Source organism: Xenopus laevis, chromosome 9_10L (genome assembly GCF_017654675.1).
Source record: "Xenopus laevis strain J_2021 chromosome 9_10L, Xenopus_laevis_v10.1, whole genome shotgun sequence".
Lineage (NCBI taxonomy): Eukaryota > Metazoa > Chordata > Amphibia > Anura > Pipidae > Xenopus > Xenopus laevis.
Window position 1 is genome coordinate 86,130,936 of NC_054387.1, and position 27,566 is coordinate 86,158,501.

Below are 27,566 nucleotides of genomic sequence, written 5' to 3' on the forward strand. Positions count from 1 at the left end.
AACTGTTCAATAGTGCTTTATTGAAAAAAAAAACCCATTAGCAATTAATATTGTCATTTACAAAACCTGGATTTTACAGAGGTAAGGATTCGGTTTATCATTACTTGGACAAAACAGGAACAGATTCAGTCTGCAGCCCTGAATCCAGCAGAAGCCAAGCGGAATCTTGGTTTAATATATGTGCAGGCACTAACCGGTCATTGAGATACTGCATGGTTACTCGTGCGTTAAACACAGAGAAAAAAGCTTTTAAGGCTCAAAGGCCACTTAGTAAAATTCTGAAAAGCCATACTGGTGGTTCTCTCTATCTGAAGAAAGAACATTTAATGGTAAGAATAGCTTATTATTTTAAATTCTTAAATTTTTCACTCACTTCTCCTATCTTCTATTCATCATTCAGTCTGCCAACTGAACCACTGCCAAATACCAAACTGAAAAGCTGCAGAACGAAAATTTAATAATTCTTAAATCACACACACATAAACACACAAAAAGACCAACCACTGTCTTTCTTACAGCACTATTGTCTACATCATACTTTAAGTTAATTTCAGGGTAAATGTCCACTTTATTTCAGCCTGAGCCAATATCTTGTTAAAACTTTTCTTTTAAATGTAAAGAACATGTTCTTAAAGGATTGCTATGGTTTAGCAACGATTCCCTCTGGCATGTATTTGCTGCTGCCTCCTTTAAATATGAACTAAACCCCCCCCCCCCCTTAAATGCCTCCCATTTCTCCCCTCTCCCTCCTCACACTGTGCATTAGTCAAACAGGTAGATGGTGCTAGGGAACTCTGCTGCACTTCTCTGCATTTTAGGGTAAAGTTTTTTACAGGGGTGCCTTTTTCACTAATGCACAGTGTGGATAAGGGAGGGGGGAAATGGCAGGCAGTTAAGGGGGGCTTTTATTACTGGGGGGGGGTCAGTTCTCCTTTAAGTTTGAGTGAGATCTAACCATTAATCCTTCAGGTACCAGACAGATTTACAAAGGAAAGAATTCAAAATAAAACTCAAGTCACCCAGTCCATTGGCAAACAGTCAGAATTTAAGATTCTATTTCTACATCCATAAGTGCAATCAGGAAAAATGTGTTCATGTAATAGGATCATTCCGCGCAACAAACGAAGAAACCAATATAAAAATGTGAGAAGAAGAATGGCACGTGAAAACGTTAAGGCAGAGTAGCAGAACAGAATTTCAGTGGTGAAAGGCTACTTTTCTTTTACAATATCTCTGGCAATAAGTTCCTTCATGATCTCATTGGTGCCACCATAGATTGGTTGAACACGAGAATCAACATAAGCTCTGCAAGAAATAAAAAACAGCCAGTTATGAATCATGATGTAACTTCTGAGCTTTAAACTGCCATACTTCGCACTTGCTATAGTTGTAGATTAAACGGAAACATTTAAAAGCATTTTTCTAATCTATTTATTTTTTGATAGGATTGGTAATATTCACCACTATTATCAGCTGTTCCAGACTATGCCTCTACCTTCTTTGAAAGTGAGCTCTAATCTTATTCATGCAGGTCTATCAGGACACTATTATCTGACTGCTCTTAAGTTGGCATTTTTTTCTTTTTTGCTTGCTTGCTCAGACGTGAAGGGCAGTGATAATGGAAAGAAACATCTTACTTCAGGACAGGACAGGCAAGCAAGCCTAATACAAATCATTCTACAATCTTTCTGAAGGCTGGAAAATCTTTATTTATTTGCCATGAGTGTGCTAAGTAGCTGAAAATAGTTATACAGAAAATTAAGGCAATCAAATTTGCCTGTAACTTAACCATTCTTTTGTACCCACCGCCCCACTCATGAATTTAGTTGTGGTGGGACTCATGCCTGTTCTGCTATGGCACTCAGTCCTGCTGGCGTGGATAAAACCAAGTTTCACAGCTGGTGCAGGCATTCACATAACTTCTACTATATCAAGAATGGTATTACTTCATTGTGTTAAATCTAATTCACATCTAACCTGATCCAATATTATAATAAACCCATAGCTATGGGTGCTACAAGTGATTGAGTGCAGCCTAGGGGGTAGATATATCAAAGAGTGAAGTTAGAGATCTCCACAGTCTGCAGAGTGAAATACCGCCTCTCTCCATTAATTTCTATGGAATTTTTAAAGGCATATTTATCAAATGGTGATCTTTCACTACACATTTAAAAATGCCATAGAAATGAAAGGAGAGAGGCAGTATTTCACTCTGCGGACTGTGGAGATCTCTAACTTCACTCTTTGATAAATCTACCCCTTGGTGTTTTGTTATTTTTAGAATGAAAACTATGTAAATAAGTTTTTAAATATATACGTAAATAAGTTTTAACTCATTTGAGACCAAATTAAATTTTTTGCTGCTCACAAATTATATGAAGTCCAACAGCATACAGACAAGAAGCTGTTGACAACTTACATAAAACACAAACATTAAAAACAGATACAGAGGGGCAATTATTTATGAAATTTTCACCCGATTGGGATATTAATTTTGCACTAGTCATGGCATCCTTGATAAAGGACCTAATGAGAACCGAAATGTTGGACACAAATGCTATGTGAATAAACAAGTGTTTTTTTTTAATTTACTATAAGTGTGCTGGTCCTATTTCCAAATTTGTTTTATATTTTTTACTGTGCGCCTTGAATAAGAATTTTGATAGAGTCACTTTTGTTAAACATATAAAAAACTGGACAGTTAGATGGGAAAAAAGGATTAGTTCAAACCTATACTTACTTTGCTATTGGGTACTCCCACATGTATCCCCACCCTCCATGAAGTTGGAGACACTGAGTTGCCACAGTATTCTGTAGATCAGATGCCCTATAAGATATCCAGGAGCAGATATTTACATTAAAGGTACTAAGCATGGCTACAAACAACACATACATATAAACATTTAAAGCAATACCAATTTTAAGCATTATTATACACCAACATGCTCAGAAGTCTAAAGCAGGCAGCAGTTCCCTTTTCACTTCCTGCAATTCTGTCCAGTTCCAAACTGTCGGCCAGAACAAGGGGAACAATAGAACTTTGCTGTGCTTGTATTATTGTAACTTTGAATAAGCATAATGTAAATTATTTACACAAAAAAAGTGATGAGTAGTCGTGCCTGCAAGTCCAAGTCTTCCTTCTTAAAGGGGTAGTTCTCCTTTCAGTTAAATGTGGCAGAATGTCTATGCTTAATAACTTTACGTGTTTTTAATTTTATATAGTTTTGAATTATTTTTTATTTTCTTCACTCTCTTCAGTTTGCGATTTAAACTGTTGCTTGGTTGTTTGTGGTCACTGACATTGGCAGCCAAAAATCTTTGCTATGTTATAATATGGTTACTTTTTAGAACTCTCCTGTGCATCTTCCAGTTCAACCACTGTCTGGTTGCTAGGATAAAGAGGACTCTAGCAACCAGATAGCTGCTGAAATTCCAACTGGAGAGCTGCTCCAACTGCACTTTGTTTTAGAATTTAACTCCATCATATAAAAAAAGTTGATGTAAAAGTCACCTTCCATTTTAACTAAAAAGTGCAAAAAGAAAAGTCAAAAGACTGTTCCCTTTTAACTGTTTTCGCCCATCAGCAATAAATACTGCCGGTGTTGCTACCTCATTCACCTCCACTGCTTTTTCCTCCTACTAAGTAACGTATTAGAAATGTAACCTCACCTCCCAAGTCATGAAGTCATCACAAATCTATTTAGAAAGTGACCTTTGGAAGAAAACACAGCAGAGATGCTGAAACAAGAGAGTAACTATCACAACGTGCAGGAATGTGTCCCTGAAGTATTTTTTGTTCTATGTGTTGTAAAACAGCCTGGCAGTTTTGAGTTTGCCAGAGGACATACCTCAGTATTCAATGGAACCTTGATTCATACGCCTATAAATGGTGGAATTTTAACAGTTTGCCTTCTCTTCACCAGACAATGCCTTTTAAAGATCAAGTGGAAACAAACATCAATCTCATGAAAGAGCCTGGAAGGGCAGCTCCATGGAGACCAGGACTTTCTGGGAAATGGCTTAACTAATTCAGGGCAGCAAATATTTTGCTTTCCATCATTAAAGGGATATTGTGCGATCTATCACCACTACTCATCCGTGTCATTTTCCTCATCTGTACACCCACACTGGAAAATAATAAGACTCTTTCTAAATTATCACAAGGCACCGAGCTGTGTGTATTTACTGGTGCATAGGGACTAGATTCAGGAACACATTGTACCTATAGTAGAAGAGTTTAGCTCTTACTGTTTCCTGACAGCAATTAATAATCCACAATATGTGTCACAAATCAAAACACACTACTCCAAATGAAGTCATAATGACAGGACACAGTTTCCCTAACTAACCACACATCACTGGGTAATGCAGCAGGTGCTCCATTCTTCAATAATGCCGACAGGCTGGGCACTTATAATAGCAGTTGAGCACCAGTTTGGCAAAACCTTGGAGCCGTGACCTTCATTTAGAACAAGGGATCAGTTAAGCAAATGGCAAATACCTGATTATGTATACTGTTAAGCGCCTAGGAATGCATAGTGAATGGAGGTTAAAACTGCATAACTTGTCGGCGCTATAAAAATAAATGATGATGATGATAGTGAAGCCCAAACACTCTCACCACCAATGCAGTTTTTAGTGTGAAATACACAGCTACATGATACAGCCCCAAACTAACCAGCAGATCTTCAGTATGAAACAGGTCAGTGAGTTAAAGGAATGACAGCATATTTTATATTCTGAAATCCTACTTTAATGTAATGATCCTTTTGTACTCTTTCTTGGATCGAGCTGCCTCCACTGATGCGGTCAGGCACTAAAAAAAAAATCTTCTAAATTTTGTTTTTATTTAACCATTTTTTCCACGATAAACGTGTTAATTGTGGCATATCTGGCCAAATAAGAACAGAAATTACACAGCAAAAACTGGTGCTAAGGCTTCTTTCATATTTGAATGCAGAGGGACAAACAGATACTGCTTTCGAAGACAGTTATTCGTTGCTTAGAAATACAGTCTATTTTATTATTTTATTTGGAGAAATGTTATTTTGCCTTTATATCCCTGTACCTTGGTTTTCTAATCCAAATAATATGATTATATTATGTGTTGTCCGGGATAAGAGCAAATCATAATATGTTTATAGGATAAACCTTAAAAAAATGTATCTAAAACTGTGCAGGGTGCTCTTCTAAGTAGGGATGCACCAAAACCAGAAAAAAAAAAAAAGCAGAATTTGAATTCCGCCGAATCCAAGTGCCTGGCCAAACCGAATCCAAAAACAAAGAATTCAAAAACTCTTTTTTAAGGTGGCCATACACGGGCAGATTAAAGCTGTTGATATCAGTCCCTTAGACTGATTCGGCATCATATCTGCCTATGTGTGGGGGCTCCCGACGGGTCCTGCCAATCCATATCAGACCGAAAATTGGCCAGATATCGATTGGTCAAGTTTGATTTTTTTGTACAATCCAGGACCGGCTAGTTGATGCGGTCCTGCAACCCGCTGGAGACGATTCACAGTATTGTAGTCCGATCATTCGGCCCCAGGGCCGAACGTTTGGATTCATCCAACATCGCCAAGCCATTACTGGGCATATTGGGTTAAAATCAGCTCGATTGGCGACCTTCCTAAACGAGCGGATCATATAGTGTATGGCCACCGTTACTCTTGCCCCCCCCCTCGTTTCCCTAATTTAATTATGCAAAATAGGGTTAGAATTCCACCAAATCTTTCACAAAGGATTTGGATGAATCCTAAAATAGTGGATTTGGTGGATCCTTACTTCTAAGCACAACTGCAATTTACTTTTTTTTTCGTTCTAAAGCTAAGCTGTTTATGAACCACAAATAACTGTAAATCGAATTTTGTAACATCACCACCACCTGCTGGCCAGTTTTTCCAACTGTACAGTCAAGGTACAAGCCCAGTCTGATATAGGCCTGGCATTTAAAGTACACATAAGTCACAACAACTAAATTAATAGTGACTTTTTGTGCCTACTTACAGCAAGGCTTATGAAACCATGAAAATGAACCTGAAATCTGAGCTTTTCAGTGCTATACAAACAGATTGCTGGTAATAACCCATGCTTCATTATAATAATAATGAAGAAGAATTAAGGCGACTAAATCGCACCTAATGTCCTTTTTCATTTAACATCCATGTGCAACGCAGGGCTCTTGATATCATTTTAGGCGTGCTTGTTGCATTTATTTTCCCATACATACCAGTATTTTGCCATGGAAGCTGTGGCGGAGTCTAAACGTTTCTCCGCATGAAGCTGAAGACAGTTGTCCAGGAAGGTACGACCCACACAGATCTGTGTCTTCAGCTCAGCCAGCTTGTGCTGTACAGTCTGCAGTGTGGTAAGAAATTAATACATATTTAAAAATCTGAATTATTCCAGATAAGTCATTTTATGTGTGTGAGTGCAAGTTTGCATCAATCATATAGTAGACATTAAAAACAAATTACTTGGATACCTGCATACTATAATCTTGTACCCTTGTCACCACCTTATCTTAACACAGGTCAACCAATACACTCTCCATAATAACAAGAGCATTTCTGCAGTCTGATAACATCTGTCATGTATTTTGCAATTTAATTAGGCATAATTCAGAGTTTTCCACATTAAAGAGGTGGTTCACCCTGAAGTTAACTTTTAGTATGTTATAGAATGGCTAATTCTAAGCAATTTTTCAGTTGGCCTTCATTATTTATTTTTTTACAATTTTTGAAGTGCCTTCTTCTTCTTCTGACTACCTCCAGCTTTCAAATGTCGCTGAACCCATCTAAAAACAAATGCTCTGTAAGGCTATAAATCGATATAGCTTTTTATTACTCATCTTTCTATTCTGGACTTCTTCTGTTCATTTTCCAGTCTGTTATTTAAATCAGTGCATGGTTGCTAGCGTAACTTGGACCCTAGCAACCAGATTGCTGAAACTGCAAACTGGAGAGCTGCTGAATAAAAAGCTAAATAACTTAAAAAACCATGAAAAACCAATCGCAAATTGTCTCAAAATATCACTTTCTACATCATACTAAATGTTAATTTAAAAGTGAACAACCCCTTTAATTAATAAAAGCTGTCCCTTATATTCTCTGTTTCTATCCATCTGAGCATTTTCAATATAATTTAAAACACATCATCATCAGTTCCTAAATCAGACTGCCTTTCAACTAGAGTCCTGCGCGGGTCCATTTTTTGGGACCCATACCCGCATTCTTACCCGCTTGGACCAGCTATCCGACCCGACCCGCAAGTACCTTATCCGCAACCTGGACCCACGACCCACTGACCATTAAGAATCAGGAAGTGCTGTCATGGTTTCTCAGAACCTCAGAATTTAGAACACTAGCAGACTACTGAAGCAAAAATATGGCAGCCCTCTCATATGGGAACAATAGGGATCAAATAGATAATGTAAAAGCATCAGCCCCTACTTTTACAGCAAAATTATAAAGGGCATGCAAAGAGTGTTATGATACACATTAAAAAAAAAAAAAGTTTAATTTCAGTTACTCTTTAAAACGGTACGTGTATTTCGCCCTGAAAGCTCGACGTCATGTGCACAGGATATTTTTCTACATATTTGTTTTAACCCTTGACCACTGATGACAAGCTAGGCTCTTCATGTCTACAGTGAGAAACAATCGGACAGGAATGCAGAACAAGGGCCACATCAACGAGCAGACGTAGGTGGTTCTTTACAGTGAGGACAGTGAGGTTGTGGAATGCACTGCTGGGTGATGTTGTGATGTGGATTCTGTTAATGCCTTTAAGAGTGGCTTGGATGATTTTTTTGACAGACATAATATCAAAGGCTATTGTGATACTAAGATCTATAGTTAGTATAGATATGGGTATATAGAATTTATGTGAAAGTATGGAGGGGTGTGTGTATGGATGCTGGATTTCATTTGGAGGGATTGAACTTGATGGACTTTTGTCATTTTTCAACCCAATTTAACTATGATGTAATCATTGCCCCAGTGGGATTTTTAAACCTATGTGCTCAATATCTGCCCAGGTATCTGCCAGGAATGTCAGATTCACGGGCCAATAAGCCGACAACTTGGTCCATATCGAATCAACAGACAACTTTTGGTAAACAGAGCTAATGATAAAATTGCTTGTCTGAGCAATAGGTTAGTGTAAGGTGATTTGTGCATATGCACATTGGGAACATGATGCAGTCATAGCAAATAAAGGTGAATTTATATCAAATATATTAAGTGGTTCTGTTTCGGAAGTATCTCCCAATAGTATACAACGTTGGGGGTTTCCATATCCTTTAAATTTGCACTGTGTTTAGAAATGAGCCTGACTGCTAACAAGGAGTCAATATTTAAAGTCTTTCTCTGAAATAGACTCCTTTCTATCCACCAACAGGGTTACTTTCCTCCATTTTTAAGCACTTTGCCTGGATTAAGAACCACTCAATCTTCAGGCTGTTAATTTGAGATGCTGGGGCTACTGATTCAGAGGTGGGACCTGACTGCCAAGACTGAACAGCTGAGGCAGGTAGAAGGGTTGATCTATGGACACAGACCATAGCTGAAGCACATTTAAATCTAATGCTGGGACCAGTATATAATGTACTACCCTCAGTAGATCTGTGTGATTTTATTATTTTTAATATTTTTGAGCTCTTTAAGATAAACAGCATGTTATTGCCTTATAGTGCACCATTATAGTGTCGGACCTTGTTACTGGACCAAATTTAATTCCTAATAAATCAATATAGTATAGTAGCAATTACTGGAGGGGGTTATAATTTAACATTGAGTTTAATAAACTATGACTATTGTGTTAATTTATTAAAAAAACTGCAACTCTCCAGAACCAAAACTGAAATAGGCTTTGTAATATTTCTTGATCCATGCATGGATGGATGGAAGGAAACACATTTGTGTATGATTTAACAGCAGGAGGACAAGTGGTAACCTAATCTTATTTGCAAAAAATTTTTCTTATATTTGTTCATAACACCGCATTATTGAGACTTTCCTACCTGTAAATGTGCAATAGTCTTTCCAAAAGCTTTTCTCTGTTTCACATAGTTCCTGGTTTCCTCAAACATGAATTCACAGCTAGCAAGAGCCATATCTGCAATCAGTAACCTTTCCTGGAACATAAATAAGAGCCATTGTATTTTACAGAGCCTGTGTCTAAATGAAAATGCTGCCCTCCCCCAATTACAAAAGAAGAAAATAGAATTTCTATTATATTTGTCTCTGTCATAAATAGTCCCTTGTAAACAAACCTGGGGAAGTTCTGCCATTAAGTAATAAAAGCCTTTATTTTCCTGCCCCAATAAAGCATCAGCAGGAAGCCGTACATCCTCGAAAAACAATTCTGCTGTGTCCTGAAATGACAAGTCAAGCAGAGACTAATTAAATGTATTTGGAAGGATGATGTACATTTTATGGTAGTAAGCAAAGTGGTCCTGTATTAAGTTTGGTCAATTTCCCCCTAAAAATGGCTACAAAGTAAAAGAAAGTTCCCAAACAGCTGTAAAAATGGAATCTTAGCAGTGAGTATCCCACTCATAAGTGTTCCACTGACTAAGTGGCGTAGAGAAAATCTGACACATCAAATATCTAGGAAATACACTAAAATAGAGGCTTTGTTTTTTTTCGATTTATTTCTCTTCAATTTGCACTGTTACGGTGGCAATGCACTCTTCTGTAGACATTGCAGAAGAAGAAAGGGTTTGCTCCCCAAAATGTTGAATTCGTGGCTGTGAATAAAATGGCTAAGAGCTGTAGTTCCTATTTTTTAAGAATTATGGATGGTGCACCCTCTCTCCCTATAAAGCAGAATTTGCTAAACTGGGGAGTGGAATAACTAGGGTGTCAAATGTGTTCAACCAACACCTTGCTCTGAATAATGATAGTGCATTATCAGGATTATCTAGGAAAGGAAATTAATTTTACCAATCAGAGCTCAATGCCCTCAGAGTGTCCAGTTCCATAGTTTAGGAACCATTGTCCTTATCTCATAACAAGGTTACAGGTATAAAAACATTAATCTATCATCCATTTAGCCACAGTTCCAAGAATATCTTGGACAACCACTGAACATTAACCCCTAAATATCACCATATATAGTATTCCAAAAAAGAATATAAGAACTCAACCAAAATCTCCCCACATCTCCAGGCTGCCCCAGCCACTTTTGTGGGTGCTTATACGGAGCCAGTCCCACATTCTAGGAACCACTACTATAAACATCTCTCCACATAAGTCCAGATCTATACCTGTGCCTTCAAGCCAATTTTCTCCAGTTTCCTCCCCTTAACAAAACCTTTAGTTCCGTTGTCCACAAGGAAAAGACTGATCCCATGAGCGGGTGTGCGAGCTTCACGGTTTGTCACAGCAACAACAATCACTACATCACTCATCCAGCCATTGGTAATAAACACCTGCAAAAGCAGTAACAACCCACACATTTTTATCAGCAAAAAGTATATACAAGGATATTTTCCTATATGATGTAGTTATAGGAAAGCAAAGATTATTTTGCTCATATTGTATACTGGCTAAAATAAATTATACTCAAAAACAGTGGAAGAATGGAAAAACGATTTCTACCTATAAACAAGATATGTGTGAATTTTGTCAAGACTGATTTAAGGAGAAGAGCATTGGAAGCAAATAAGAGTATGTTTCTCACCTTACTGCCGTTGAGTATCCAATCACTTCCATCTTTCTTGGCATTTGTTCTAACACCCTGTAAGTCACTAGACAAACACAACAGTGAAAAATGATTTTACATATTCTCAGGCGAATCTCTCTAGTTATAACATATATCCTCTTTGATTTCTCTAGATCGATGTATTGATATTGTTAAACGGTCAGATATATACACAAACACATACTGTACAGCGAAACCTCTGTTTTACACACCCTGATTTTTCGTTTTCCTGCATTTTACACCATTTGTTTGTGGTTGTTGTGATTATGATTTTACACCAAGATTTTGTCCTAATATTTCCAAAAATGTCTGTTTGTCCTCTGTGAATGTTATTATTAGTGAAATGAATAGGTATTAAATACTAATCAGATGAATACTTTGCCATGGTTCTGTGTGTTAATAGTCAATTCCAATTAGTTCAGTTAGTCGCACCTCAAACAGTCATACACAAATCACTTATTTGCTTTAGGTTGTACATGTGACTGTCAGGGAGGTCTTGCCCCCCCCCCCATAGTGTAATATTAATACTGCAATGCTAACCCTTTTAAGTACTTGAAGATTGTTGCTTTAAAACATTTCTTGGATTCTACTTCTTGCCAATTCTAATGCAAGTTTACAGTAAAATATAGTTGGACATGACCCATTATGACATTGGCATTATGATAAATACAAAAAAATGCACACTCAGCTGTTACAAACCACATCTGTGTAAATATATATATTATTCTGCACAGACAAAAACATCTTGAAACATTTATGAATGTAATGGAATACAACGTATCCCACATGAATATGTGAGTTAAATGTATATCACGCAGTCATATGTAGCAATTCTTTTACTTACAGATGTCTTAAATATGAGATTACCTGCCAGCGCCTGGCTCAGTCATAGCTATAGCCCCAATGCATTTGCCAGCAGTCATTTGAGGAATATATTTTTCTACTTGGCCCTTGCTGCCATATCTTGAGATGTAAGGCATCACAATGTCAGAGTGAAGACTAAAACCGGGTCCTGTGCAGTTCACATACATCCTGCAGAGAAAAGGGGCAGAAATATTCAGCATCAAGTAAACCTTTCAGCATTCTTCACCACAATGGAATATGAAAGAATAAAAAGATGCTCTATAGAGCATATGAAGACATTCATTGTCTGTATGTGCTGAACTGTCAATCTACATTATAGAAATATTTTGTAACTGCTGACTAGTGATGTGCGGGTTGCCCACATCAAACTCATTTTAGGCTGCAAAGAAAACAGACTAAAACATCCAGAATCATAATTCAGCTATAAATTTAGCAGTGTTATTTAAGCCAAAAGTCAGGGTACGAATCTTGCAGCATTTGTTATATTTAGATGGAAAGAGACAATGCTAAGAACTGTAACCTAGACCTTTTTCCTTATCACTTACTGTTCTTCCCATACAATAGCAGATGACAGAATATCAGCACCGATGCCACCATGCTCTTCAGGGGTACTGGTACCCAAAAGACCCTGTTCACCAGCTTTCTCCCATAAGTTCCGGCTTACTTGTCCTGCCTTCTCCCACCTATAGGTGAAAAACAAGATAACGTATGTTTTGATAAGAGTGATTTCATTTTGTTTCATTTTGCCACGTGTTCTCAAGATATTTCTAATCAAAGTATCAACTGGGGTCCTTTCTGTTATGATTTGACATACTGGGAATGTGTCAGCCATTAAATGTCACCAATTACTTTAAAAAATCATAGTAATGTCACATAGGAACTCAAGATTATCAGATGGGCTGACATGGGGTGTCTCCAAGTTCCTATATACAGTCTATAATTCTGACAATTTTTTGTGGTCTGTTGCACTGCCGAATAATTGAATATATGGTCAGATTTGGAACAGTCATGCTCACTAGGTACATTAAAGTCCTATACTTAGCATTGCCCATTTGGGTTCAATAGACATTTTTATCTTTGTAAGTCTCACAGAAAAAATGTAAGCTAATGACTTGTTTTGTTATTGTGCATACTGTTTCAATTGATATATCACCCTGAAGATATATAATAGACAAATTCATCAGAACCATCAGAGAGTCCCACTGATCAGAATATTGTTCTATTCAGTGGCTGATCTTATGTCATCTACAAATCAGAGTCCTTATTGACCAAATGGGGCTTTATTTCATATGAAAGTACAGCATTATGGCTAGAAGTGCCAGCAGAGAGAACACCACGTGACATAAGCGAACATGTTTTGGGAATCTGTATCTGTCAAGTATCTTGAATATAATTTTTTAAAAAAAAAAAAAAAAAATATGAACGAAAAGCTTTATATTATCTGGAAAGTGTGTACTCATGTAGGCCTCAAACAACAATAGACACACTTAGAAATTAAGCCTGTTAAATTAAAAAAAAAAAAAATAAAATAAAATAAACTAATTGTGCCAAGTTGCAGAAGTGCATCAGCATCATCTCCGCATGTGCTTAAAAAAATAAAATCAGTGATATCAGTTATATATCACACATGACCATACCTCACAACATTTTGAAAATACAAAGAGGGACAAAAAGCTTTGCCACACGCATAGCAGTGAAAAATGTAGCCATGCCCATTTTGTGGCCACACCCCCTACCATGTCCATTTTATACAAAATTTGGCAGGTTATGGAAAGTTTGAACACATTTCTGGGAGTTTCAGGGTCAGGTTTTATGTGTTATTACAGTTTTGCTAATGAAGGTGAATTGCCCTTTAAGCTGCAAGTCACAATTTCCCCAAGAGACCTGCTTATCTTAAATAGATAAATAAATAAAAGATCTTAAATTGTAACAAATGTATCAAAGCATACCTCCCAACTGTCCCGTTTTAAGCGGGACAGTCCCACTTTTGACAGCTCAACCCGCAATCCCGTGTTTCTACTTAAAAGTCCTGACGTTCTCTGCACTGATAATTTGAGAAAAAGAGTGTGTGTCTGTGTATTACTGTGTGTGTGTGTAACGGTGTGTGGGTGTGACTGTGTGGGTGCGTTACCGTGTGGGTGCGTTACCGTGTGTCTGTTAGTGAGTTACTGACTGTGTGTGCGAGTTACTGTGTGTTACTGTGTGTTACCGTGTGTGTGTGTTACCGTGTGTGTGTGTGTTACCGTGTGTGTGTGTGTTACCGTGTGTGTGTGTGTTACCGTGTGTGTTACCGTGTGTGTGTGTGTTACCGTGTGTGTGTGTGTTACCGTGTGTGTGTGTGTTACCGTGTGTGTGTGTGTGTTACCGTGTGTGTGTTACCGTGTGTTTGAGTGATTGGTACATTTGCTGCTGTGTGTGTGATGCCAACTGTGCCCACACTCATTCCCCTTATCCCAACTCTATTCACTCAGTCTGAAAAAGTTCCAGGCACAGGTTTTTTCCTCTCCTCTCCCCCCACTAGCCCTGGGCCAAGGCTGTAGCTCTCCGGGTGTTGGTGCTGGGAGTTCTTGTTCAATAACCAGTGGAGGGAAGCTAGTTGCACTGTGACTTTCTACATCCCCTTAGTAGGGACTGTCATACAGCTCCCCCTGCCCATTTAAAGTGATACTGCTTATTCACAAATCTGCAGTGCCCCAATTGGTTGCCAATGCTTTCTGATCCTTCCTTTTGACAGGCAGTCACTGCCATCGATTTGGTGGTTGTCCCTTTATCTCTAGTATTAATTTATACAATTACTATATACTATTACTATATAATATACTATTAATTCATTTATACAATTTAGAAAAGGAATTCCCCTGGGGAAATGTTAGACTCACAGCTTAAAGTGCATTAACAAAACTGTAATAACTGGGGAAAAAAAAAAAACAGAAATATGTTCAAACTTTCATAACCTGCCAAATTTTGTAAAATGAAAATGGTATTTAGGGGGTGTGGCCACAAAAATGGGTGTGGCCAAAAATGTATTTTTATTTGTTTTTTTTATTTCCAAAATGTTGGGAGGTATGATCTAAGTGCACCTGCCAGGTATTCTGAGTTCGCTACAAAAAAAAACACCAATTAAGTTTAGTAAATTAAGTATATGAGCCAAAGCACAGTATGTTTGACAATGTAAGTGGGTTACTTACTCAGCATGGTAGGGGACCACTTCCTGCTGAAAGAATTTTCTTGCGCTTTCTCTGAAGATGTCGTGGTCTGAACTAAAGACACCCCTTGTGCCTATGTCCATTAAAGACTTGGCTTGAGAAGTTTCTAAGCGTGGTCTCTCATCACTGGATTTGGGATGACTGTGCTGGTACCTAGAAAGACAGTGAAAAGTGTGTCATGTGTGTACCTTTAGTAGATGTAGCTGGGCACCACAACAAACACATTTTATGGCCCCACAAAATCTTCAGAAATGTATCTGTTTTACCAAAAGACACTGAAAAAGCTCATTCATTATGGCACCACCTGCAGCTGCAGGGCCTGGTTGCTGGGGTTCAAATTACACTAGCAACCATGCATTGATATGAATAAGAGACTGGAGAGGGTCTAAATAGAAAGAGGAGTAATAAAATGAAGCAATAACATTACATGTGTAACCTAACAGAGTATTTGTTCTTTAGATGGGTATTAGCCCACTGTGATAAGTCCTGTATATTTTTTTTTACATTTAAATATCGAATAAATAACAGACCTCACTATTATGTGTGCTTTGTATTCGGGTTGGTCAGGTGATAATATATTTTTGTTCAAGGACAAGAACACAACTTTATTAATATGCTATATATTTGACACTTTTTTTGCATGAAAGGATTTTTTTCTAGCTTTATATCTATGCACATATTTACTCTCACCTTGCTACCTGGAACCTTGGGGTAGGACACAGAGCTCACATAAACCGGATATTGATGTTATTCTGAGCACAGTAATTATAATATGGAAGGACTGATTTTGTTGGCTTGTGACATTTTAGGGGAGTTTATGCAGTCATTAAGTTGATATTATTGCCGTTTATTGTTTTTTGTATAAGGAAAACCTACAGAACTCCACCTGCTGCAGAACCACAGCTCCCAGAAGTCTCAGAGCCAAATTAAGTCAATTGCATTGGGAATACTCTACTAAGTAGAATTAAATTATAATACACAAGAGCCCAGAATATCCTGCAAAATATCAACTTATGCATGGTGCTTAGTGATGTCATCCGTTATAAAGGGTGCTCAGTAATGTCATTTGTGTTAAGTGACTTGCGCGTTTAAAAAAAAAAAAAAACCCATCAGATTTCTATTACCAGTATAAACGCATTTGTTCTTTTATAAATTCATAAAACTGCTACTTTGATGCGCTGTAACAACAGCTGCAGGAGGAACGCCAACAGAAACCTCTGTTATAGTGATGTGCAGGCTGACCCGATACACGCGGGTTCGGGTCAACCTCACAGTGCTCCTTGCGGGTGGCGGGCGGGTGCAGCTCTTCTCCTGTTCTCCCCGCCACCTTCAAATGCCGGCATCCGACTTCCGGTTTTATAGTCTTGCGTCTGCTCGCCCACCACTTTTGTAATGTCATTGGGACGTCATCGGCGGGGGGGGCGTGGGTCTATAAAAGGACCCCCGGAAGCGGATGCGCGCAGGTTGTAGCAGGGCGGGTTAGGATCAGGTGCGGGTCAGGGAAACCCTGACCCGCACATCACTACTCTGTTGTCATTACTTTGACTGTGGGCCTAAGGGTGGTGGCAGACGAGGCTACTGGGGGACATTAGTCGCCTAGCGACAAATCGCCTCTTCTTCGGGAGACAAATTGCCTTCCCTTCAGCTAGAATGTGAATCGCCAGTGGGATGGCACTCAAATCGCAACGCCTTTCCAAGTTTGCACCAAGTTTCCTTGTGAGGCAACTTCGGGAAACTAAGCATTCCAAGTGCCATCCTGCCGACGAACAGTAACAGCAAAAAATTTGTATTTTTAAAGGAATGATAATATAATGTACTGTTGCCCTGCACTAGTAAAACAAGTGCGTTTGCTCGAGAAAGAATACTACAGTTTATATAAACTAGCTGCTGTGTAGCCATGGGGGCAGCCATTCAAGCACAGGATACACAATAGATAACAGATCTGAAGAATCCCATTGTATAATACAGAGCTTGTCCATTTTCTGCTGTGTATCCTGTGCCCTTTCTCAGCTTTGAATGGCTGCCCCCATGGCTACACAGCAGCTTGTTTTATAAATGTATAACATATAGGGCAGGCCCGGACTGAAAAATTGTGGGTTCTTGCAAATGCCAGAGGTGCTGCAATAAGGGGTCATAGAAGGTCAGTATTTAGTGGGCTGGTGGGGGCTGTTTGGACCTCTATGTGGGCTGATTGGGCCTCTGTGTACCTGAAATGCCAGGGCCTATTTTAATTCTCAGTCCGGACCTGGTATAGGGCCTCTCCTATTCACATTCCAGTCTCTTATTAAAAGCAATGCACAGTTGCTAGTAACTAGGTCCCAAGCAAGCAGATTGCTGAAATAGCAAACTGGAGAGCTGCTGGCAGTTATTACTCAGCGATACAGCAGTGAGCATTTGCCAGGCAATAATGGCACGGGCAGGGTGCAGGTAATCAGTGTCGGACTGGGCCGGCGGGACACCGGGAAAAAACCCGGTGGGCCCCGGGCTCTTGTGGGCCCCGCCGGCCCAGATCCGCTACTTAATTTGGCTGCGCGACCCCACTTTGTCGGGGGTCGCGGTAGAAAAGAGGATCTGCGCATGCGCACAAAGGTATTGCTGCGCGTGCGCACAAATGCGGCGCCGCGCGCATGCGCACTGCATCCGATGAAGCACGCCGGAGCAGCAGCGGGGGCCGGAGCGGGGCCCTGGGGCAATAGCCCCGGTGGGCCCAAAGCCCCCCAGTCCGACCCTGCAGGTAATTACCGTGCAGATGAGGGGAGGGCCAATTGCAACTTAGTGTTTCTCATGCAGGTGACACAACACTGACAACCTAATGTGCCCCACTCTCAGAAAAGCACTTGATCTGCGAATTCTAATGAAATGCTAAAGAACAGTAGGGAGAACACATTCCTCTCCGTGGGTTTAGAAGGGAGCTGGCCAGAAATAGGATTAGATAGAACACTTGCCCTATGAGTAATATATCCTTGCCAGTGAATAATGTGTCCTTGACAGAGAGCGGCGCCGCTGATAAAGGTTTAGCCTGATCCCGCCCCCCGCCTCGCTGTCACTTTCTCTAGCCACGAAAACTGGGGCAAAGTTCACATCGGTCGGTGAGTGAGATAAACACAAGCGGTGGATCAGTGCGAGGTGACCCTGTCCGGTCAAAAACACTCTCTGTCAACCCAGCAGCAAGTCCGTCCGTATGTACACCATTGTCTTACATATTAAACACACACTAAAGCGGCCCATGCATACATTGGAACAAGACAGGAACTGTTAATGTATACTATAGAACAGAATGTATATAAATAATGTGAATCATGCTAAACTCCCATTACACTGTACAGGGAACAGAATGGCGCCATTGCCTTACCTGTTTGGCACTGAGACTGCACTAGCGGTGCCACACACATGTTTGCCGCTGATACCATTCAGCTGTTGAACAGATTTTCCCAAAAGCCTTAGCCGGGCTGCCATTGCTCTCTCTCTACACAGTTCTCGGACTGGCTATGCAGCTGGGGCAGGAAGTAGTCAAATGTATAGGAGGGCGGAGTCTGGAGCCTTTATGGGCAGACTGATTGTTTTCTAACCGCAGCGCCCTCTAGGGGGATTCTCATATATTTACTGTTTCTGTGTTTTGCCAATCTAAAAGGTCCATTTCACGTCAAAAATGTTATTTCTGTCATGTACATGGACGTAAAATCTTAGAATATCTGCAAGGTCCAATGGAGATCCAACATAAACTGATTTTCCCTGAGGAAGACCACAGTGTGTGTGATCATAACTTTGGAGTCCATTTTTGTTTGAAATCTAGTGAATTAAGTACCCCCTCTTGTAAAATATAAGGATATTATAAGTTACAGAGGAGTTTCATGACCATATAAAAACACGAGGCCGAAGGCCGAGTGTTTTCATACAGGTCATGGAACTCCGAGGTAACTTTTAATATCCTCATATTTTGCAACAGGGGGTACTTTATTTATTATAATACACAAGTTTCAGTGAGTGATGTGACAGAAATGACATCAGAACTCACCTTTTATAACTGATGACAACAGAACTCACCGTTTATAAGGATATCATTTACAGGATATTCATGGCTTTTGTGTATTATACATATATATACTACAAGCACACCGAAAAACGTCCTCCCCTTTAAACAAAACAGACATTGTCTGTCCATATATTGCAATAAAGCTGGCCAACTACATCAGAGTCATTCTGGAGAACCATGTCAGCCAAACTATGATGCTTTTATTTAGAAAATGGCACCGTGTGTTTCAGATCAAAGATATTTCCTCAGGTGCTTATGTCAACATTTCACCCGAGGAAGGATCTTTGATCCAGGTTGGCTGACATGGTTCTCCAGAGTGATATTGTTGATTTGTGAAGTCTGAGAGGTGTGGTGGTGTCTGGCTCTGTGTGATGAACCTTATAGACAAGGAATAACAAAAGAAACCTTTACCCACATTGTGTTTATACTGTACGTCAAAGTCATCCCTGGTCTGGCCAGTCTTACACTCACTTTCATCTGATTCAGTAAGAATTCTACTGCTTCATTATACAATTTACACAGGGACTAAAGGTACCATTTATTTGCAGATTCCCTCGTGGGAGATATAGGACTGATCCGATTGTGGGCCCTAGTGGGGAATGCAGGCAGTCGGTGTGAGGACCTCATCAACACAAGGATGTGGTCCTCAATCATTTGGTCGTTTTTGGCCAGATATCGGGGAAGCCAGTCGGAGGGCCCAAAAACATTGGCGAATAAGCTTTATTGGTACATGGCTACCTTAAGTTTTATTTGCTTGCTTTCAAGGTTAAAGCTCCCAAATGATTTTGCTTTTATTGGCCACCACTGGGATCAACTGAGTGTAGCTGGGAAGGGTGGGAGCTACAACATGGACTGTCTTCTGCTCCTGTATAAACTATAGCAAAAAGGGAAAGTTGTGCTCACCACTCATCTTTAAACCAATAAGCTGGAGTGCTGTGACAATTAGTTCATACAGACAAAGACAAGACGTCCTCTGAACTTAACCCATTGTTAATATATTAAAGACATTGAGATGTTTTGTTTTGTAACCTGCTAAAAATGCTCTCCCGTTTGAACAAACAAAGGATTGTTTGTCTAAATATTGCAATATAAATGCCGCATGGCATGTGGGCATATGGAAACATGGTATACCCCAAAGCATGAATCAAGTGGTCTCATATTACATAATATAATACATCTAAACTTGATTCTCTCTCATAAGCTATGCATGTCTCTCTCACTGGGCTAAGTGAAAATATTGATATCTTTGGTCAATACCTTCATCACAAAACATACATAAATGAGAATATTTGGTCAGACTATCCAACTTTCTCCAACCCATAACCACCCTTCTGTCTATCCTTTTTTATTTTCTACTGTTACCTAGCTCAACTCTTTCCTATTTGTACCTACTCTTTTCTTGTACGGGTATAGGATCTATTACCTGGAATTTTGAGACTTGGGGTTATTGGATAAGGAACTTTTCTGTAGTTTGGATCAGCGTAACTCAAGTCTGCAGAAAAATATATAAACATTAAGTAAACACAATAGGATTGATTTGCCTACAATATGAATGTATGCAGATAAGTTATCAGCCAGTACACAGTACTGTTTTATTATTAGAGAATAAAGTAGATAATTAAAAAACAAATTAACTATTTGCTTAAGATTGACTGCATGATAGATGGTTTTACTGTCGTTTGGAGCTTTCTGGATTTTGGGTTTCTAGATAAAACATCCTACACCTATATTCTCCATTCTATTAGTTGCTTTACCTTAATGTTTATATTTGAATTATGGTAACAAAGTGGTTAACTCTTCCACACACCCTTGAAAGGTATCTCTCTATGCAGATAAGGTAAATCTTTGTACACGCAGCCAAAACTTTGTCCTTTAACCTCATGAGGCTGTGGTAAGATCTGCAGATGTCAGCTCTATCCTTGTGTCTTGTGCGATTGAGTCATCAGCTTTCCCCACCTCCTTCCTTCCTCTTGTCCCAGCAGCTTCCAGTCTCTCTATTGACTTGGACATATAATTCATGATGACCATGAGGCGACATTTGCTGCTTGTTTCTAACTCCACATTGCATGGAGGAGGGTATCTGGAACACTGCCAAGAGCACATATTAAAGTTTCTTGGGGCGTAAGTATGCTGCTTGTGATTTATGTGTTGTTTGGCACTAGTACCACTGATCCCGGTACTGATCCCTGAGGAGACTGATTCAAGCTATGCTGCATTTGGGGCTACACTCTTGCACCCCACAAGTCACTTTAGTGTGAACATCCCTTGTATTGAATAAATAACAGGGAGCCTAGATCTGTAGGAGAGGTTTTTAACTTTTTTTCTTTTCCTGCAATAAGTATCTCGTATTCACAATATGCTTACATTTCTATTGATAACCTGTAACTCCCAGCTTTCTTTGTATGTCTTGACCAGGGATGCCAGGAGTTGTGATTATTTAGCAATAATATATATATATATGTCCCCCCCCAGACAGGTGAAACGAGTGCTGTTTATTCCGTATGCTCTCCATGACAGAGATGCCTATGCCAAAACTGCGAGACAGAAGTTTGAAGCATTGGGTAAGTAGAGTATGTTTTGTGGCATCTAGCTAAAGCTCTAAAATGGTTGTTAAAAAGGCTGTTTGCAAACTTCAGTGTCTAGTTTACAGCTTTCCCCCAATATGTCGACCTATCAAGCTTAATGAAGAGATATGGGATAAATTAAAAACCCTTAATTTTGTGGGCAATAATTAATACTATACACAGTATTGCTGTTTTTACTTTGGGATGAAAATGAATATTATCTTAAAAAAAGCCCCTTCATTGGAGCTCCCTATTGATATAATACAGTCCTTGTCTGTGTTTCATATGAGGGGTAGGTGTGTCCTAAATGTCCCTGCCAGAATCACAGTAGGATGGAGAAAGCCAATCACAGCCCTGCAGTCACACAAGCAAAGACAGACTTCAGTTCCCCATCAGGTCAGCCTAGCTGCTGATGAGTTCCTATCCTATAGTGCAATGTGCTGAGTGATGCCCCCTCCCCAGCACTGACAGAGAATTCAGTGGGCAGGAAGTGGTTGGGTTTTGGGGGAATTTTCAATAAATCAGCCCCAAGCACATATTTTTAATCACATTCCTTCTAAAGTTAGAGGAGTGTAATGCACTGGTAGGTTCTTGTATCTACACATAATGTCTCTTTTGATCAGATTGTTGGCCCTAGGGCTGATCAATCTGGAATATGAGCCCGATCGAGGATCACATTGGGAAATTGATGTGGTCCTAAATTTGATGGGAAAATCAAACCTGTCAGATCGACATCTGTATAATTTTTGGACAAATATCAGTCAGATGGGCCTGTCGGAGGTAGGAAAACAACTGCTTGGCACGCACTCCACAGGACTCCGCTACCTGGAGTCCTGTGGAGTGCGTGCCAAGCAGTTGTTTTCCTACCTTGATGTCTCCCCCATGCTGAGGGTTCGGGGCGCAGCACCCGGACCACCGAACAGGAGCGGTGAGTGACCCACAGTCTTACCATATTGGAATATTTTAAGCGGAGGGCCCAGGGCAAGTGCACCCGAGCCAATTTGAAACAGCGGTGAGCGCATTTGTAATAAATGATATAACAGACCGCTATGTAGAAAGGGTTTCCAATTTGTGATATCAAAGTGTGGCGGGTGGTTTGAGCGCTTCTGCCTTCCTTCTCTAAAAGGGCCTGTCGGAGGGCCATATACACTGGCAGATAAAATGCCAAATTAGTCCAAATGGCCCGAATTGGCAGATTAAATCTGCCTTGTATGGCTTTGATTACAACTCTGTGTCTGATTTCTGCACATTAAGAATATTTTGTGTGTTCAATTTAAACTTGTGTGCTCAGGTCAGAATTAATAAAAAATGTAGCATTTTCACACAAAATTCTTGTGCACACCATGATTTTTTGTGTGTGCGTTTGCCACAACATTTGTGTGTGAACACCGTAGAGGGAACATGGGGTGGCTGTTTACTTTAAGGCATCTGATATACAATATTTATACCCGTTTTACCTCATTTTAAATAACTTATGAATAATGAAATAATGCAAGAGTATTATGATTATTTTTCCAGGATATGGCTTGGACAGTGTGCATGAAAGCCCTGACCCAGTCGACGCTGTAAAAAAGGCAGAGGCCATATTCATTGGTTAGTATGTTCTGTTTCCCATGGTAATATTCTACTGTAAAAAACAGTTAACTGGGTGGCATTACTAAAGCATGTGATAGATTCGTGACTATTTACTTTATCCCATGTCGTAGGGCTGCTTTTTTTTTTATTTGCTTTTTTCAGCAAAATATTCCTCTGGGGTGGCAGAGACACCTATCTAGGCTGCAGTCATTTTGGGAAATGTTATTGTTGTGGCCTGCTGCTACAGGTATCGGATATACGATAAAAAATGTTTGGGATCTGGGGGGTTTCCTAATAATTAATCCTTTTCATAATTTGGATCACCAGACCAAGACTGCTAAAATCATTTAAACATTAACAATAGGATTGTTTTGCCACAAAAACAGCTTAGTTAGGATCAAGTACAGGTATGGGATCCGTTATCCGTAAACCTGTTATCCAGAAAGAGCTGAATTACAGAAAGGCCGTCTCCCATAGACTCCATTATAATCAAATAATCCAAATTTTTCTGTAATAATAAAACAGCACATTGTACTTGCTCCAAACTAAGATAGACTTAATCCTTATTGGAGTCAAGACCTGCCTATTGGGGTTATTTAATGTTTAAATGATTTTCTAGTAGGCATAAGGTATGAAGATCCAAATTATAGAAAGACCTGTTATCCAGAAAACCCCGGGTCCCCGACCATTCTGGATAACAGTTCCCATACCTGTACAAGGTACTGTTTTATTATTACAGAGAAAAATAAAAAATTTTTTTATTTATTTAAATTATTTGCTTGAAATGAAGTCTATCAAGATGGTCTTCCCATAAACCAGAGCTTTATGGAGAATGGGTGTCCTTATAAGACATAACATACCTTATATTACCAAATTCAATGAACTATTAGTAATAGTGTCATCTGACCTACATCTGCCACAAAGGCTCCTTGTCTGGCATGGTTCTCAGAAGATACTGACTCAAGCGTCTCTTCCTATATGTTCTACTTGTACATTTGTAAATGCCAGTTTATCTGCTAAACTTGCTCATGTAACATTAACCAAACATTTCCTAATTTCATACTTTTTCCTCACAGGTGGAGGTAACACATTCCGGCTACTGAAAGCTCTGTATGATAATGATTTGATAGCTGCCATCAGGAAGAGAGTGTTAGAGGTAACCTATTTTGGAAGGCACACACAAAAAGCTGTCATTGCTCTATTCCTTGAGTGCTGAAATTAAACACAAACTCAGGGCAAAACTGTTTTGTGCATACGTCATAGTAGTTTCAGCTATCTTCAGCTATTTCAATCAAGTCATTTCAAACTAATTTTGCCACCACCCCAAACATTTGCAAAGTTACTGCACTGAAACAGAAAACAAAAACATTCATAGCAAAACTGAAATGGCACGTGTAACATTTTTGCTTACCACAGCTTCTAGCAATACAGTACTAACTTGCACTGAATGATACTCAAAGGAGCTGCTATACTACAGGAGTCTCTAACTGGTTAAAACATAAACTGCATTACATCTGGTTCTTTTGTACTGGCATCCAATTTACCTCTCCCTCTCTCCTTTCTCTTTTCTCCCTCCCTCTCTCTCTTTCTCACTCTTTCTCTCTCTTCTCCCTCTCTCTCTCTCTCTCTCTCTCTCTCTCTCTCTCTCTCTCTTTGACCTCTTTTTTTCTCTCTCTCTCTCTCTCTCTCTCTTTGACCTCTTTTTTTCTCTCTCTCTCTTTCTCGCTCTCTTTCTCTTTTCTCCCTCCCTCTCTCTCTTTCTCACTCTTTCTCTCTCTCTCTCTCTCTTCGCACCTCTCTTTTTTTCTCTCTCTCTTTCTCGCTCTCTCTCTTCTCCCTCTCTCTCTTTCTCGCTCTCTTTCTCTCTCTCTCTCTCTCTCTCTCTCTCTCTCTCTTCTCCCTCTCTTTCTCTCTCTCTCTCTCTCTCTCTCTCTACTTGTGTCCTAAGCTCCTGAGATCCCTTCCAACTAAAGGTGGCCATACACGGGCCTATAAAAGCTGCCGACAGACCGTGCCGGCAGCTTATTGGCCCGTGTATGGGGCCCCCCAAATAGCCCATTGCTATTCGTTAGGATCCGATCGCTGGGCCCTAGGGCCCACGATCGCATCAGCCCGATATTGCCCACCTCAAGGTGGGCATATCGGGGAGAGACATCGCCAAACGAGCAGATCTCTCAGTGTATGGCCACCATAAAGCAGGCAGGTGAAAGCTTTGAGAGTAAGGAAAACAAAATCTAGGTGTAAATAAAATTTGTGCCTTTTTTACCTGCTCAAAATATTTAAAAATATAGCCATGTCAATCATGATTTATTACACTCGTAAAAAATGTTTAAAAAGCTAAAAAAAATATTTTCTGCTCACAGGATGGGGTTCCTTATATTGGATCCAGTGCCGGTACCAATGTTGCCACAATTAGCATCAACACAACGAATGATATGCCAATTGTATACCCACCTTCTCTAAAAGCCCTTGAGTTGGTGCCTTTCAACATCAATCCTCACTATCTGGATCCCGATGGAAACAGCAAGCACATGGGGGTATGTTCAAGCTCGCATTTACTAAAAGCTTAGATTCAGATGGATGATTCTTGGTATTTGACCCCTGTACTGTAGTTCTGATCTATCAACTTTGAACAGAAAATACTTCAAGCTGTAGGATCTACTTTGGTGTGTATGGGAAGTAATTTGCCCATCAGGACATGGTTGGAGCAGTCAGTCTTTAAGGTGTGTGCAACTACTGGTATATAAATTAATGCATACTACAAACACTGATTTTACTACAGGTCACAGAATCTCACTGTGGCTTAGAAGTCAAACAGATTATAAAATACACTGGCTATGGGTGTGCTGTAAATGAAAAGTTCTGTGTATGATTCTGTGCAGAATTCTTAGCATTGTATAATAATAATTGCTAAACATATATTAAAGTGATGCCTTAATTATGAAGTTTCAGCATCTTTTCCATTTTTGTTTTTGAAGGAGACAAGGGAACAGCGGATCACACAGTATCATGAAGAACACGATACGCCTCCTGTCCTTGTAAGTTCTGCTTGCAAGTAGATATATAAGGCATCCATTGTATAGTGAGGAAATGAGTATGATGGGGCTGCAGCAACCTCTATACAGCAGTCTGTCCATCTGCCTGAAATTTCCTCTCTTTTCAATGACCAGAATCTGCAGCTGAATGTCCCCCAGTTACAAGACAGCGATACAGAAATACCCTATTTCACATTCATTTCCATGTGGCCCTTGTGTGGCTGCAGAAGTGCATAGCCTTACATTTCATTTAATATTTACCCTTTGCATTTCATGAAGTAAAAATGGCCAATACATTTAATATAATTGTGATCATATATAATAAAATATATTCTGGTACAAGCTAGTTTGAATCATATCACATAATAGTTATAGCCTACTTAAACTGAAATTTAGGGGCCAGTCTGTCAACGTTTTTAGTTTGATAAATATTGACATTGAATGAACACTTTCCTAGAAGCAGGACTACTCAAACAAGGATTTTATATTTTTCTCTTTCAGGGCTTACGCGAGGGTTGCTTTTTGCTAGTGGAAGGTGACAAAGCAACTCTTCTTGGTATAACAAGAGCTCGTTTGTTTCTAAGGTAACACTAACATATGTTAAAGAGCCTCTATAGGCCCTGTTTGGCTGCACAATCTTTCCAAAAGCATGCCTCATTCTAGCCTCTGTTAATAGGATTATAACAGGTGACACCTTGTGACCAACCTACTATGGTAGAAAATACCTTTCTATTGAAGTTAATGGAAATTGCTGTCAGTTATATTTACTGACAGCTATTAAATTTTTTTTAATGGGAGCAATTCCTATTAACTTCAATAAAAGAGTTGACCATCCAACACTTTTTTCAGTTCAGTTATTTTCAGATACTGTAGGACCCTGCTTTTACGTACCCGGGATTTTATGCTTTCTCAGGTTTTACATCGCTTTGTTCGGGTCCCTGGGAAAACGTAAAATCGGGGTCATATTGTACTTCACCTGAATGAAAAAAATCTTTCATTTACTTTCTATTTACTATTTGTAACCGTTTTAATAATTCTTTACCTTATATCTTTATAAAGCAGCTCAGGGGGGGTAACCACTGATACAATAGTTGATACATTTCTTATCTTTAGCCTTGTTGAGCAGAATTCCTAGGTTTCATTTAAAGGCAGCTGTTATAATTGATACAATAGTTGCTAATATTCCCACAAATGCTGCTGAGAAATGTATCAACTAATGTAGCAAATTGTAACTGCCAAACACCAGAGACAGGAACATTAAAGGGGTAGTTCACCTTTAAATTAACTTTTAGTATGATGTAGAGAGTGTTATTCTGATACAATTTGCCAGTGGTTTTCATTTTTTTATTATTTGTGGCTTTTGAGTTATTAAGCTCTTTATTCAGCAGCTCTCAAATCAGCAGTTTGCTGGTTGCTAGGGTCCAAATTAACCTAGCAACCATGCACTTATTTGAATAAGAGACTGGGATATGAGTAAAAGAGGACTTCAATAAAAAGATGAGTAATAAAAGTAGCATGAACAATAAATTTGTAGCTTTACATAATATTTATTTTTAGATGGGGTCAGTAACCCCAATTTGAA

At 39.4% G+C, this 27,566-nt stretch overlaps 2 protein-coding genes across 4 annotated transcripts in view; one reads left to right on the top strand and one right to left on the bottom strand.

Annotated features, from left to right (window-relative positions):
- acadl.L (acyl-CoA dehydrogenase long chain L homeolog) lies at positions 1 to 18,235 on the bottom strand. Its single transcript, NM_001093365.1, is given in 11 exon segments — positions 1 to 1,305; positions 2,741 to 2,827; positions 6,230 to 6,357; positions 9,023 to 9,136; positions 9,275 to 9,376; positions 10,271 to 10,435; positions 10,687 to 10,753; positions 11,575 to 11,739; positions 12,117 to 12,254; positions 14,760 to 14,930; positions 18,130 to 18,235. Coding segments are annotated over 11 exon segments (1,335 nt in total). The 5' UTR covers positions 18,234 to 18,235; the 3' UTR covers positions 1 to 1,211.
- Positions 17,299 to 27,566, top strand: part of dpepe.L (dipeptidase E L homeolog) — a 10,888-nt gene continuing 620 nt past the window's right edge. Inside the window, exons 1-8 of one of the 3 annotated variants that reach the window (XM_041575460.1) lie at positions 17,299 to 17,511; positions 20,793 to 20,931; positions 21,283 to 21,371; positions 22,893 to 22,967; positions 24,026 to 24,105; positions 25,313 to 25,486; positions 25,928 to 25,987; positions 26,486 to 26,568. In XM_041575460.1, coding sequence (XP_041431394.1) covers positions 20,828 to 20,931; positions 21,283 to 21,371; positions 22,893 to 22,967; positions 24,026 to 24,105; positions 25,313 to 25,486; positions 25,928 to 25,987; positions 26,486 to 26,568 — 665 coding nt within the window. In that variant the 5' untranslated portion in view covers positions 17,299 to 17,511; positions 20,793 to 20,827. 3 annotated transcript variants of the gene reach the window in all.